General features: G+C 39.8%; 1 protein-coding gene across 2 annotated transcripts in view; it reads left to right on the plus strand.

Annotated features, from left to right (window-relative positions):
• Positions 1–10,712: 10,712 nt before the first annotated feature.
• Positions 10,713–15,453, plus strand: part of FNIP2 (folliculin interacting protein 2) — a 59,677-nt gene continuing 54,936 nt past the window's right edge. For both annotated transcript variants that reach the window (XM_025050382.1, XM_025050383.1), the window contains exons 1-2: positions 10,713–10,839; positions 13,561–13,710. In XM_025050382.1, coding sequence (XP_024906150.1) covers positions 13,585–13,710 — 126 coding nt within the window. In that variant the 5' untranslated portion in view covers positions 10,713–10,839; positions 13,561–13,584. The remainder of the gene's footprint in view (positions 10,840–13,560; positions 13,711–15,453) is intronic.

The following is a 15,453-nucleotide window of genomic DNA, read 5'->3' on the forward strand; positions in this document are numbered from 1 at the left end:
GTATTCAGGTTTTCGGTTACAATACTGTTACAATGTAGAGAATAACCCTATTTTTGTTCACATCTCTCAGTCTTCTTCGGAGGGAATTTTCCTTGTAGGAAATTTGAAGGAGACCCATTTTTCTTCCCCAACAGACTTTGACAATTGAGAGATAGAAATTGGTCAGGTAGATGTAACTACAAGGAGCCTAATAACCTCAAAATTAGACAAATTCACCCACCTCGTCACAGCTGCCGAGGACACCCACAGGCCTGGCCACAGGAAGGGCTTGTCCCTGTAAAACTTGATGTTGAAGAGCTGAGGATGAGATCGGAATGTGTGTGCTCTGCAGACAGATAGACACCCACAAATACAGGGAAATTTACCAATCAGAATTCATGCTTTGGGTGTTATACTCATCAGGATTGTGCCTCTGCTTGTTGGAGACCAGAAGCAAAGGTAAGGAGGCCTCCAACTCTTAATATCTTTCATAGTTTAAATTGTCTCCTAAAAAATATGATTAGGAGAGATTTTTTCTTAAGAGTGAGGTTTAGCATCTTATCACATGTTTTTTTTTCTGTGAACTATCTCAATCCATTGTCCACTTTTCCCTTGGCTTGCAAGTCTTTTTCTTTATTGATTTCTGGTAGTTCTTGATCTATTAGGAAGATTAATTCTTTGTGATATGAGCTGATAAATTTTTGTGAACTTTTTAAAAAGGCTTTGATAACTTTTTTTTATATAGTTGAGGTCATACTGTTTACATAATTTGGTGTTCTGCTTTTCAGTCTTAACATTCTATCACCAGAATTTTTATTTTTTTTAACGTGGCCTGTTTTTACACGTCAGAAGGAAACGCAGAGGGAGGTCCTGGAATGTAGAGAGTGTTAGCCTTACTCTGTTTGCTGTTAACGTTAAGGTGATAGTGTAGTGGAGTTGGAAGAGCACAGAATTTGGAGTTAGGAGACATTGGTCTGAGTCCTAACTTTGCCACTTACTGGTTATAATCTAACCTAACCTAACCCCTGTGTGAAACAGATTATATAATACTGGCTCTCTTAGGACATTTAAGGTCAACTCAGGTGAATTCTGTAAAAGCGTTTGGCAGACTGTAAAATGTTAGGCAATTATTTCTATGTGTGCTGTGCAGCTGTGATAACCGTCACCTTTCTACATCAAACATCAGACCTCCTGGAACTAGTGTCTCTAGGCTCTGTGAGATTATGCTGTAAAAAAAAAAAAGGGCAGTTATTTAATATGATGGAAATCAAGTTTGATACAGTACTAGAACAGCAATAACAAACTCAAAGCCATAAATAGGTTTAATAAATGAGAAGAGGGTTTGTTTGTTTGTTTTTAGAAACTTTGTCCTGTCTTTGGGTGAGACAGGGAATGAAGAAGGACAGAAAAATGTGGTATATACATGCTGAGAAAAAAAGCTCAATAAATGTCATTGTCTAAGGCCAAAACTACATATTTGAGACTGAATCTGAATTCCTTGAATTCATTAAGGTGGTTTCTCTGTAGGAGTCCACCCACTGCCTCATGCTTCAGCTACCAAGAAGCCTCTTAAAGCAAACAGTAAGTAAGGTTGTCTGTTTTAAGGCAATGATAGACTCTTTGATGGGTTAAAAAAAATAGGGTGGTCTCGTTGTATTCCTGTTCCATTGTTTATTTTTATTTTTAATATAAATTTTATATTATATATTTTTAAATATTTTAATTTTAATAAGAGGACCGTCATACAGTTCAGTACTCAAAAGACACAAAGCCTTAGTGAGTACTGACAGCACACTGTGTGCCTGGCTCTATGTTAAGCATTTTACATTTAATCCTTAAAACAACACTTGAGAGGTAGGTACTATTTATTATCCCTGTTTTCCAGATGAGAATGCTAAGGAACAAAGAGTTTAGGTAACTCAGCAAAGCTGGGCCTTGAACCCAGTCTGCCTGGCTACAAAGTCTAGACTCTTCCTCGCTGTGCTGTTTTGTCAGAAGTGCATTAGACAGCCTGGGGAAAGCCTTTCTCCATGCTCTGTAAAGGATATAGAATGAAGTCTGCTTACTTCTCTTCCTCAACGACTTAACCTTCTACTCCAGATACAACCAGTCTTACCAATCCATTATACTGTATCTTTCTAGAGATACTTCATGCATATATAATAAAATCCACAATTTTTCCTTTTTAAAATACATATGGTAGCATTCTAACACAGTGTTTTGTATTTCTTTCTTCCAGTTAAAACTGCGTATTAGAGCTTATTACATAATTACATAAAGAGCTTCCTCATTTGCTGTGATAGCCATGTAGTACTCCATTGTATGGAAACACTATAATTTATTTAACCATCTTGTTTTGACAGTTGTTTCCAGTCTTTTTCTATTCCCAGCAGTGCTGCAGTGAATACCTTTTGTACGTAATCATTTTGGACCTGTGCAAGCTGATGTGTAGGATTAGTTCCTGCAAGTAGACTTGCTGGGTCAAACACCGTGTGTGTTTGTACCCATCTCTCTTTCTCTCTCTCTCTCTTTTTTTCTTCTGGTTTTGGCACCACCTCTGCCCCACCACTTCTCCACGTGCTTGCCTGTACCTCTCTCCTTTAGAGATCATATTTTACAACCAAAGATAGGTGCGGTTTCTATTTATTTTGACTTTCTCATTTTGCAAAGATGTTGTGGAGAGAATCATGCTTTCGACTTGTAGAAACCTCTAAGAATATAGAATTATTACCTTATTTGTGTATAATTTAAATGGATCTAGAATTAATATATAAGGCGATGTTTTAAATATTTAGTTTGAAATTCATTCATCTATCTGTAATTAGTACACACTTTCCCTGGGTGAGAGGATGGAAAAAAAATCTTATCTTCAGGAAGAGATATGAAATCGGGTTGATGTAAGTTAGCTTTCATCAGAGCCATTGTACAATTCAGTAATCCTGGAATATAGTAATGAAATGTTGACTGTTTTGCTTATGCTGACAGAACTTTGAAAGAATTAGAACAGTGAATATTGAATTAATGCATACATTGAAATGAAAAGCAAAGCTCTCCTTCTGTTTTTTTGTTTGTTTGTTTTTTGTTTTTAGTAAGAATAGTTTCTAGTTTATAGATACCAGAAAAGAATGACTAGTGAGTGCTCTTTTGAGAATTAAGGAATTATTTTGGAAAATACGGGCCATATTTAGAGATTCTTTGAGTTTTTACAGGGGAGAAAGGAGAGAAACCATTAATAATAACAGCAAAATCTAGGAAGCTAGCCAGGGGTAGAATCTTAGTTGGCACAATGACCTGCTCACACAATGTCCCTCTAGCCTCAAAAGAACTTGCACTTTTTCTCTTCAAGTTTTGTTATTATTTCTTGAAGGTTCTCTCAGTTGGGGATGTGTTTATATTAAGAAGCATGATTATCAAAGTATAGAATACATCTAGAAGGGTTAATTAATTAAGATTGCTTTTCTCTCAGTACCTGGTTGAGATCATCTGTTGTAAATTATACTGTGTGCACTTAATAGATAATTTAGGATTATAGTGTGTTAGAGATAGAAGGATGTGACCTTGAGGAATCATTTTAGTCTCAGCCCATCATTTTACAGAGGAAGAAACGTTGGACCAAGAGGTAAAGGAGTGTGACTAGAATGAGACTATCGATCCGCCTAGATCCCAGGCGTTCTGACATATGATGCAGGACTCTGCTGTTTTGTCGGTGCTGTGGTGGCCCCAGGCCAGGGAGGTATGGGTGGTGGTGCTGTGACTTTACCCATTTCAGAGTTTTACCTGACATGACCCTTATCTCAGGAAAGAAGGAAGAAGTTTCATCTTTTCCTTTTCTGTACTTGAGTTTCCTGTTCATAGCCGAACCTCAGCCTGTATTGTGACTCATAAAATTTTGTCATTGCTGCGTGAACACGTTATATATAAAGACTTAGGTGGTTTTAGCGTGTGACCCTGGCAACCATTTATAACATTGCTTCTGCGGGGAAGAAATAAGTTCCTGAGTTACCAACAACATACTCACACATAAACTTTGGCGGTCCTCTTTATTAGTGATCAGTGACATTCAGGAAAATGTGGGGGACCTGAATGTTACTTATTTCGGTCTCAACCTTCCCTCAGATAGCAGTAAGCTTTACATTGGTCAACAATCTCTTATCCTACAATTCCAAAATCTTGAAATCCCTAAAAAATTTTTAGAACTGACCTAAACTGATATGAGGCTATTTATGGTCCCTGTCTAATCTACTTAGTATAAATATTCATAAAATGGGCTGGTAAAAATATTAATTCATTTGATTTCGGGGTTTGACTATGCCTCAGACCTTGGAGGAGGCATTTCATAACATGTGATATAAGGTTTCTAAAAATTTCTGAAATCTGAAACGTCTGGCCTCAAGGATCTCAGTGAAAGGATTGTGTATCTAAATTTATCTTTGAGTTGTGCTTTACAGTTTTAAAAGTACTTTCATACTTATTCTCTGTTTTTCCCAAAACCTTGTGAGATAGAAAAGGCAGATACATTTGGGGAAAGCTGAGCCCTGGAGTAAGTGCTTTTCCAAAGTCATCTGGGCCATGTGGCAGAGCCAGAGCTAGAAGCTGTGTTCACCTTGGTGAATACTAATCCACGTCCCAAGCATCACGTCCTCTGTGACTTGCACTCGTCCCTCACCCCCGCCGTGCGGACCGCACCTCTTTATCCTTTAAGTTCCCTGTAAGCCATATAGACATTTATCTCAGTACCTGTAAGAGTATGGTTTACTTATTTATTTATGCATTAGCTTTCCCATATCAAATTGTACGCATTTTGAGGCAAGTACTGTATCTAGTTAATTTCTGTTCCCAGTATCTGTCATAGTCCCCGGGCCAAGCCAGTGTTAAAAGCGTGTGGAAGGAATGAAAGCAGGAGTGTGCCTTCGGACTTAACGTTGCGGTACTTTTCCCATGCCATGCTGCTGGTCATAGATTTATTCTCTCATTCCACACATTTCTTTTACAAAAAGAATAAAGGATTTACTTAGCCCCTGCTGTCTTAAAGACAGAAAACATTGCAGCCAACAACTCATATAAATTTTTTTGTTAAAATAACAGAGGGATATATTTAATTGGAATCATTTCATTTTGGAATCATTTGGAAATTATATCTTTAGGTTAATGTTATGTATTAAAGCTTCTGATGACACTTGGAATCTTCAAGCAATTCAGTGGTGAATTTTTATGTAGTTCCTCTGAAACTAAACTAGGCAATTTGTGCAGCTAAGGCTGTATCAGTACAAAATGGGGCAAGAGAGGAAAATCAGCTAATTTGCAATTTGCAGATTTCTTTTCCTGTTAGCCATCTTCCTGAGAATACTAACCCAGCCTCCCTCCTCTGGCAATTCAGATCTGTTACTGCCATCTATTCACATAATTTTTTCTTGAAATAACTAGCTGGCTCCTGGGGTGGGGGTGGGGAGGATCGTGTGCACTCGTGCTGACCAGGTGAACACTGATGTCCATCTCTAGCATAATCTGCTCTTTTCCAACAGCCCTGCCCTTCCTCTGTTTTCAGGCAGTTGTCAGTAGGGCCTCCTCACTGGTCTTGCGCAAACCTTTTGAGTGGTTTTCCGTTTGTATTTAACAACATTTTTTGAGAAAGAGAAGAGGAGCAATGGGAGTTGGCAGAAAAAAAGAACACAGAATAGGGTTTAAGAGTGACTAGAAAATACCAACGTAAATATCGTGAGTTTCATAGGAGCAGGAGTTATGATCGGTCCACTGCTTTATGTCAGGGCCTGGAGGAATGCACGGCACACCGTAGGCATGCAGGAGCCACTCGTTAAATGGATAGTATCTGCCAGTTTTTGTTGTGATCACTATTGTTGGTTTTCTTTGATCTCATTTACCTTTTCTTGGACCATTTAAAGCTCCCTATTATGCCTGACTCTTTGAACATTCACATTTTTGGATCACAAGACTGCTCTTTAGGCCCTTCTTGTGAACTTATTTTTGGGTATAGATAGGCTTGTTTCCTGTGTGAGAGCAAGAGGGAAAACATTTTTGAAGTAGTCTTTCACTGATCATGCTTCCACATAGGCCTACTTGAGCCTGCTTCTAGCCTGATTCCTATGAAAGTTCAAGGGAAGACTAAAACACCAACACTAGAACTGGTCTCGAAGGACGTAGCAAATCACCCTACAACAAATCACACAAATACTGCGCTCATCTTGTTAGCCATGACTCGGTGAGACCCTGGGGATGCAGGTTGGCACCACCTCTCCATTCGCTCTGAAAATGATTTTCTCAGACAGCTTTAGTTCTCTCCTAAAACACAGGTCAGATCATGTCATGCCCTTTCTCAGGAAACAGAAGGGCATGTCACTGCATGTGGAACAAACATATTCCTTGGCATCGCATTCAGCATCCTTCAGGAGCAGTCCTGCAGACTGTCTTTCCGGCCTCATTTCCTATGTAATCCTTCTGCAGTAGACACGTTTCAGCTACTCAAGACTTAGACATTGTATCATTTTACTTTCTGTGTTTGTGCCATGCCCTCAGTCTGCAATGACTCTCCCCTGTTCGTCATCACATGTCTCATCCTTGCCATCCTTCGTAACTTCATCAGTTCAAATATTGCTTCTTCCAGGAATTTTTCCTGTTTCCTCCTTGTTCTCTGTACTTCTCCTTGCCCTCTCGTTTTCATGTAGTTATCTGCATGATTGTCTCTTCTAGATTTTAAATTCCTCGAGAATGGGGACTTTAGACATTTCTTATCCATTGTATCCCCCTGAATGCCAGCATTCCTTGGCTTCCCTTGGCTATATAACTCCATCCTCTGTCTCTGTCATCACATAGCCATCTTCCCTCTGTGCCTCTGTCCAGATTTCTCTCTTCTTACAAGGACACACCAGTCCTTGGATTAGGGCTGACCCAAATCCAGCAAGACCTCCTCTTACCTTGATCACAGCCGTGAAGACCCTGTTTCCACACAAGGTCATAGTCACAGGTGCCAGGGAACAGGAACTGATCCTATCTTTGGGGGAGACACAAGTTAACCACAATACATGGTTATATATATTTTAAAATCCTGTTTTCAGTACTTAATATCGTTTAAACTGTTGCTTGTCACCTTTCAGGTAAGTGATTTAGACTTTGGTCACTTGGTTCCTGCTTTCGATGAAATAATACCAAAAATAAGACCTGGTTTCAGTTCAGACCACCAGATCTTAGCATCATAGAATCATAAAGCCTAAAAGAGTCCATATAAGTCATTTTGTTTAAGTTTTGCAGTAAGAAAAGGTAGACAAATCATCTTATTTTCTTGTACCTCAGGTCATACAGTAGAGAAAAGGTAGACAAATCATCTTATTTTCTTGTACCTGTGGCCATAAAGTAGACAGAAAATACCGTATCCCCTTGACGACAACATAGCGTTCTTCCCTTGCTTTCAACAAAAGCAAAGAAATGAGATAGTTCTGATTAGAATACCCATTTTTAAAATAGTCAGAAACTTTAAGACAAAAGTTCAAGGCCTGTTTTTCATACCTCTTGAAATCATGCAGAGTTGCCCTGGTCAAGCACCAGGAATCTCGGCTGGTGCTCATAGAAGCTCTGCAGTAACTGCTGGTTGAATGTCAATGTGATGTGAAGATGAAAAATTATACATGTTCTGTGTGATACAAATACCTCAAGCCCTGTGTGCCATGGGTGGTAGAGAAAGAGCTGGCAGTGTGCTGGGAGATTTCTCTGGATTATCTCCCCTAATCTTCACAGCGGCCCTACAAGTGCTGCTTGAGGGAACTTTCTCAAGGCTGTAAAACCAGCGGGAGGCAGAGCCGAGATTTGATCCCAGGCCTATCTCATTCTGAAGCACTCATCCAATCTCTTTTGTCCTGCCTGTGTTTCCTTTACCAGATTACTCAACTGTAATTTCCTCTACAGTTGAGTAATTTGATAAAATTATAATTAGGTGTTTAAACCAAAGACAATATTCATATGGGAAAAAGGAGAATAGAGTTTTCCTTATTCTATAAAATACTTCTTTAAGATATTTGGGTCAAAAAATTATACTATTTGATATTTATTTATACTTTTCCGTTCTCATGTCTTTTATTTTTATTTCTAGGGGTTTTTTTTTTTTTAGTTGAAAAATAACATGGAACATTTAATAAGATATTGTGATCATTATTAAATATTAGCTCTTCTAAACAGACTATCCTCAGTTTGATTGATATTTGAGTCAGTGTTATCCCTCAAAAATAAGGATAGAACAATTTACGCTGTAAATTATAATGCTGTTTTGGCAAAATGTAATTGTTGGGACAAAATAGATTGAATAAAAAAACACAAGGCAATTAAGTTCCGTTGATTGTTTGCTTTTAATAATTTCAATCTCTGTACTATGTTTTAATAATTTCAGAGGGTGTTTTTAGTGACCTCATGTAATTTAAAAATGTAGTGGTTTGGGGCACAGTTTTCAGTTGTAAGTGACAGAAAACTGTGTTCACTCAGGAGCAGCTGGCTTCGATTGTTACCAGGAGTCTGTCTTGTTCGTGGCCCAGCTCTGATTTCCTCCACATTGACTTCATTTGCAGATAGGCTGTCACCTCATAATAGCAAAAAATAGGTACCGGCACCTCCAAGGTTACCTCTCTTACCAGACGAGCAACTAAGTGTAGGGACAGCCTAGCTGGGGTCATACGGCCCTGTCTGATCGGCCAGGCCTGGAACATGGACTGCCTCTGGACTCAGAGTAGAAGAAAAATGATTTCCAAAATAAACTTGCCATGTTGTTACTAAAATTAGGAGGAAGGGATACTGGGCTTCGTAGCTTAGAACGCAGGTTGTTGAAAGAAGGTACAACCAGGACTTTATGCCTTTTGGTGCTGGTACTTAAGAAAATAAATCTACTACCCTAAAAGAACATGTTTAATGTTAACTATTGCTGCCTGAAAAAGGAAAGGACCAATAATGAACAATTTGTGATCGGGTACCAGGCACTGCATCAAGTTTTTTAAAAAATCATAGCACAGACAGTTCTCTTCAGTAATTACTGCCGTTTGGAGAGCTCGCTGTGTGTGTGTGTGTGTGTGTGTGTGTGTGTGTGTGTGGCACTTTACATATTTCATTTCATTCCCACAGCCTGTTCGCAGGGTGGGCATGAATGCTGTCGTTGTGCTGGTGGAGAAGTCGAAACTTAAAAATCCAAACGTGTCTGGCTTTACTTCAGTTAAACTAGCTTTTAGTTTTACAGTTTGCTTTCCTTGTCTAATTATCCACTCTCCATCCTTTCGGGCCAACTCCTCTTCCAGCGGTCTCTAAGCAGTTAGCACCCTTCTTTGCCTCAGGCACCCATCCAGGCCACCACTAAATCTCATCAAGTCGGCCCCTTAAACACCCCTGCAGTGTTTGTCACCTTTCCTCCACCTCCTTAGCTATCACTCCAGCCTGCCTTATGAAGGACCTGAACACAGAATAAATTCTCTGTGGCCTTCCTGCTTCCAGTCTTAATCTATCCCCTGTTTTCTTTAGAGCAGCCACATTGAACTTTTAAAAAAAAGTATAGACCTGAGTTTATCAACCTTTGTTTACTTTGGCTTCTCATTGCATTTAGGGCATGATCCAGGCCCCTGCCTGCCTTCCCGGCCTGCATCTGGAGCTCTCTTTCTCCCTCAGGCTATTTTTTTTTTCCCTCTAACACATCAGTCTTAGATCTTACCATGTCCCTCCCTCTTCCTATTGTGCTCTTATTTCTTTAACTCTTCCTTCTTCAAGTTTTGTTTAAATATCACTTCCTTAAATCCTTAGGGACTTCCTTGCTCTTCTCCCCCACCCCTTAAATCTAAAAATGAGATTCCTGTTACATCTTTTCATTTCCTTTTTCACTAGGACAGTATGTAGTTTTGCATTTATATATGATTATTGGCCCAGCATTCACCACACGAGTGTGGGGACCAAATCTGTTTAGTTAATTAACTGCTGAATCTCTTAACGTCAACCACAGTTCCTGGAACATAGTAGGCACTCAAATATGTGTTGAAGGGATTAACAGACTGATAACTGAATACGTCGGAAGCAGCGCATTTTAAATGAGTACCCTTTCCATAGCTCTCACGTTTTGATTTCATTTATTACTCAAGAACAAACCTGTGTTTAGAGCAGTTTTATCCCAGTGGCTTTTGATTTCCTTAACGCATGAGCCATGCTTCCTTTATTTCTTATAGCAGTTCAGACGCTGTATAGTGATACAGTTGGTTTTCAAAACGTCTGTATCAGAGCCAGCCTTAATAGAATAAAGTACTAAATTTTAAGATATTTAATTCCTCTCAGTTGGACCTGAGCTTGGGTGGGTGGGTGGGAAAGGAGGAGACAAGGCTCTATTGACTTGCTCCAAATGGTTCCCTGCCCAGTGACCCTCCTAGACCAGAACCCAGACATCCAAATGTAGCTCTCTCCACATTTCCTTGTGATTTCTGGCTATCATCCTTGCCCAAAGTAGCTTTGGAAGGAGAAGCTTTCTCTGCAGTGATTTATTATTTAAAGTGATCTTCCCAACCTTTGCCATGGACATTGGCTATATTCATGTGGCCTATTGGAGTCCAAAGACGAGGCTGTCCGCCCCAGGTCTGAAGGGATCACTGTCTGCACTTCTGCGGTCTTCCGAAGGTGCCTGCGGGCACATCGGCTGGAAAACTCCTCTTGCGATGGTTATTCCAAGTGTTGCAGGTAACATAACTTCTCTCTCCCTTTCTAATCCACAGTTGGTCATGTTCAGAGCTTGACCTGAACGAGATTCGCCTGATAGTTTACCAGGACTGTGAAAGGAGAGGCAGACAAGTCTTGTTTGATTCTAAGGCTGTTCACAAGATTGAAGAGGTGGCAACTCAGGTAGGAAATTTGGATTTGCTTTCATCTTTTTTGTTTGTGCCTTTTCACCACCTGTCTGAACAATCATTTATTAGTCCATAATTGTCTCTTCGTGCTCTATTGTACACTGCCATTAATAGTTCAGAAGAAACATAAGCACCCTCGCTGGCTGCATGTGTATTCTTATTAACACACATAGGTGAAGCTATTAGCAAGTAATCATGACAAGTGCTAAGCAGTGCAGCGTAAATATTACTAGAGGTGAATCTGCTGGTTGGTGAGTGGCAATCTAGTAGGATTTTGTTGCCAAATATGTGCCATGTAATGGGGAATCTGAGAACACTAGATTCATAAAGTGCTAGCCTAAAGGGAAGTGAATAGATCATTCTGTCTAGTATTTCTCATAGGCAGTATTACAGAGCACTGGATTAAACAGGATTATGGAGTGTTCCTCAGAGTAGGCCTTCAGCATGCTAACGTCCTGTGCCATCTTCAAAAGGGAGCGCTTCTCAAACCTGTCTGACCAAGGAAACTTTTACTTATTTCCTTTTCTTAGTGGAAGGCAGGGTGGTGGTAGAGATGTGGGGTGAGGTTTGGGGGACGGAGTCTGGGAATGGGGACAGTGAGGACAGAGCAGCTCTCGATCTCTTGGAGCCAGAATAGGAACAGTGAAGTGATGTGTCTAGGTGAGGAGCAGAGACTGGTCCTCTCTGAGTCTTCTGGACATCAGTCCAGGGTACTTCTAAGTTGTCACCTTTAGGCCTTTCATTCTCTTTTCAATAGTTATTTGGCTGTCTGGAAATTAAATAAAACCATTTGTATTGACTCTTTTTGTGTTCAATAATTTGCGTCCCATACTCACCAAATTCTGGCACTTTACATAATGTATAATTAAGTAAAGTAAATGAATAGTTTATGTCATGGTCTTTGTCTCATCAGAGCCTAGGGGCTGTTTTCCTGCTTTTGATAAGGATTGTTTCTGCAGGAAGGAAGTCTTTGGTGAAAGGCAGTTTAGCTGGGTGGATTCCATGGCGCTTTAAAGTGGAAGTCTGCCAGGTAGCTAATCATTACAGTAGTTGCTGGGCTTGCTAGATAGGTTGGGGGTGGGACTTGAAATCTCAGGTGATTCATCTGTAGGCTCTAATGGTAGATTTGTAGTGAAGTTTATGTGAGCCAACACTTGACCCTTTGTTTGGTGGACAGGACATGGCTTCTCTTTATTTTCCACATCATTTCCTGTTTCCCCGAAGGCCTTGCACAGATGGTTTAGTTGAACACCCACACTCCATCAGTGGGGCCCCTAATGGTGGAAACAGGTGGAGAGGAAAAATTTCTCACCGGTTTCAAAAAGCAGCTGGAATCTTTAGTACATCAGAGTGGTGATAACACTGGAGTCTGGAACATAAGTTTCTTTGAAGCACTCATTTAATCAAAAAGGCATCTAGGTCCAGGGAGGTTTGCAACATGTCCAAGGCTACAGAAAGAGTCCAGTTGGTACTCTATTTACTGTACCAGGTGCTGTCTCCAATTATAGACTGCCGAGAATGTTGTATCCCAGCCAAAGGGTCTAGCAGTCTGTGAAGCAGGTGCGGACTTCGTGTCACTTTAGGCTCTCTGAGGGGCTATGTTTCTGGCTTAAGTGGTATTAAGTAACAGCTAGATCTGAAGAGGGTGTTAAGGGAGTGCCAGATGCTCAGGAATCACCAAGTACAACTTTGAAAGCCATCACTGCAGGAATGACTGTTAATGAGCCAGCACAGTTTGTGTTTTCTTTACATTCTTTACCCATTTTCAGCCCCCCATCCCCTTGGCAAGCACAAAACATCATGAGTTTGTATCAAGCACATGACTGCAGGCATTTGCATTAGACCACCAGTGTGACTGTCACATTGGAGATTAGATAAGCTACAGTTGCATTCATGTTTTTCCAAGCAAAAGCTGCACACAAAAAAGCAAATAAGACTTAGAATAGCAACAACTTATCACAGAGGGCACAGGATGCTTCTGTAGGGAGTAGTATATTTTGATGTAGGAGAGAGGGAAAAATTAATAAAGGTATACCTTTATACTTTATGTCATAAAAATTAGCAGTGAACTCTACTTAGGGACTATATAGTAGATCATCTTCTATTACCCCTAACCTCTACAGGCTCAGTTTCTATCACATGCTGTGTAATTTGCAGTAGCTCCTGTTTCAGAGTTTGGGGTTCATCTTTCACAAACTTAACCTCATGATTTTCTTCCCTATTACCTTACTAAAGGAGTTCTAAAGGAGGTGTGTTGTTAAAAACACAAGCTCAGTTTTTTCACATCAGGAGTTTTGCTTTCCTAGTTCCATTTACTTAGTAAAAATTTAAAGTTGAAGCAATGTTTTTCTCATCAGTTTTATAGATTATGACTATATAGTATTAAAAATCTTCTAATGAAAACAGATCAGAGCTCATTGATGATTTTAAAATATGAATTGAAATATAAATAATAGTTGCATTATTTAAGGAGAATAAAGTCTTAACATGCAACTCACCACCTTCTGTCTAGTTCCCTTCTCCAGCATTCTCCCCGCCCCCGCAATGTTGTAGACTCTCGGGGACCACATTTTTGTCCTCATTAAAAGAAAAATAAAAGCTTCTGGCTTTCTATGCAACTTGGGCACAACGTAACACATGTTTTAACAAAGGACTCGTATCGAGGAGGACTGATATATTTAGCAGTACTTTACTTTGCCTGTTTCTTTTAACCCAGAAAACGGAGGATGTCCCTATTAAAATGTCAGCCAAGTGCTGTCAGGGAAGCAGCAGCAGCGACAGCAGCAGCAGCAGCAGCAGCATCTCTTCCCATAGTTCCTCTGGGGGATCTTTACAACATGCTAAGGAGCAGCTTCCAAAATACCAGGTAAAACCTTCCGTGTGGAATACCCCGGAGGGCTGAGGTCATTTACTGTAATTTCTTTACAAGGAATAATGCCTGCTGGAGGGTTCTACTCCAGGAATATGAGAGTACGTATTACAAAATGAGCTCTTAAATGCTTCACGTCAGTGCTGTTCTAACACTATGGCTTTTATCTCTTGATAAAAACTATAATCGAGCAGAGATGATCCAGTTTAATACATGCCAAATGAGGAAGAAATATTGCAAATATTGTTTTGCTTTCTTCATTGGCAGAAGCAGATTAATTAAGATGTATTTTTCAGTTTTATTATAAACATGTATTTTTCAGTTTTGTTATAAGAACTCTAAGGATTCCAGGAATGTATATGGGCATCCTGAGAAAATAGCACTTATCAGTAGAGAAGGAAGAAATCCTTGTATAGAAGAAAGAAATGGCAAGACCTAACTTGAGTGTGAAGAATGGAGGGCTGGTAGCATTTTTTATGCTGTGTGTGTGTGTGTGTGTGTGTGTGTGTGTGTGTGTGTGTGTAAGGTCACTGAGGATAGGAATTAGGGTTGTTGAGAAATATTAGCTAAGTAGATATAAGAGAATAAATGTTTCATAAATAATGAATAGTAGAAGAGTTATTAATCGATGGAAGATATATCAACATTTTCTTTTTGGAACCCTGTAGAATTTTTTCTATCATGTCGCTTGAAAAACAAAGACAAGGAAATTACCAACAACCCTGGATCTATGGAACTTTGTTAATTTCCCGGTCGGAATTTGTGCCATGAGTTTAAATTTTCCCTTATTTCACAGTGCTCCCAAATCTTAAAAAAGCATAAAGTGAAATTTTCAGCTAGTTGAGAATCATAGTTGCTATGTGGACCTTGTACCTCAAATAAAGCAGAATGTAAAATGGAGGTGGTGGAAGTTATTAATAAAGAATGTGAAGGCCAGTTGGTTTCTGTCTGCATTTAGTGAGAGGAGATTAGTGTGAGCTGGAACCACAGAAGGAGGCTCGGTAAACAAGGGTGATAGATTTGTGTTTCTTTCCTCCTCTGCAAACATGTGTCAGTAAGTGTGTAGATGTGTGTTTTTATGTGTGTGTACTTGTGCATGTATATGTACATGTGTATGTATTCGGAGTTTAAAAATTGAGAAGCAAATGTTAAGGATGATTCCCATGTTTTTGCTTGGGTGGAAAGCATACTAGCAGAGAATCTGGCGGGTAGGCTGGGTCACAGAGAGATGGTTGTTTTGTTTTGGTCAAGCTGTGCTGGGGTTATAGCTAGCCTGTTTGTCAGTGTATCACCAGCACTTAGAATCCTGTATCCAGTGCATCCATTCACTTATCATAGCATGCTCGTAACATTCAAATGTTATGAAACATGAGTGGATACATTTAGATATAGGATTCTAGAACTCAAGGAGAGGTCTAGGCCTAGAAATAAAGATGTGGGGGTCACGTCTATGTAAAGAATAACCAAAATCAGAAGATTGGAGAATGCAGACAGGGGTAAGAGAGCCCTCTGAGGATCAGCCCTGTTCAAGGGATGATCTGGGAAAGAAGAGATTCAGAAGGAGGATTATTAAGAGCGTCAGATATTCTTAGACACCTGTAAGAAAGCAAACTGGAAAACGTCCTTTGGATTGACAGAGAGGCAGAGGTCATCCCAGAGCAGTTTGGAGGAGGAGGCTGCAGTCGGTTCATAAGCAAACAGAGAAAGAGAGGGAGGGAGGGAGAGAAAAAGAGAGAGAGA

This window comes from Pteropus alecto, unplaced genomic scaffold (assembly GCF_000325575.1).
Source record: "Pteropus alecto unplaced genomic scaffold, ASM32557v1 scaffold166, whole genome shotgun sequence".
NCBI lineage: Eukaryota > Metazoa > Chordata > Mammalia > Chiroptera > Pteropodidae > Pteropus > Pteropus alecto.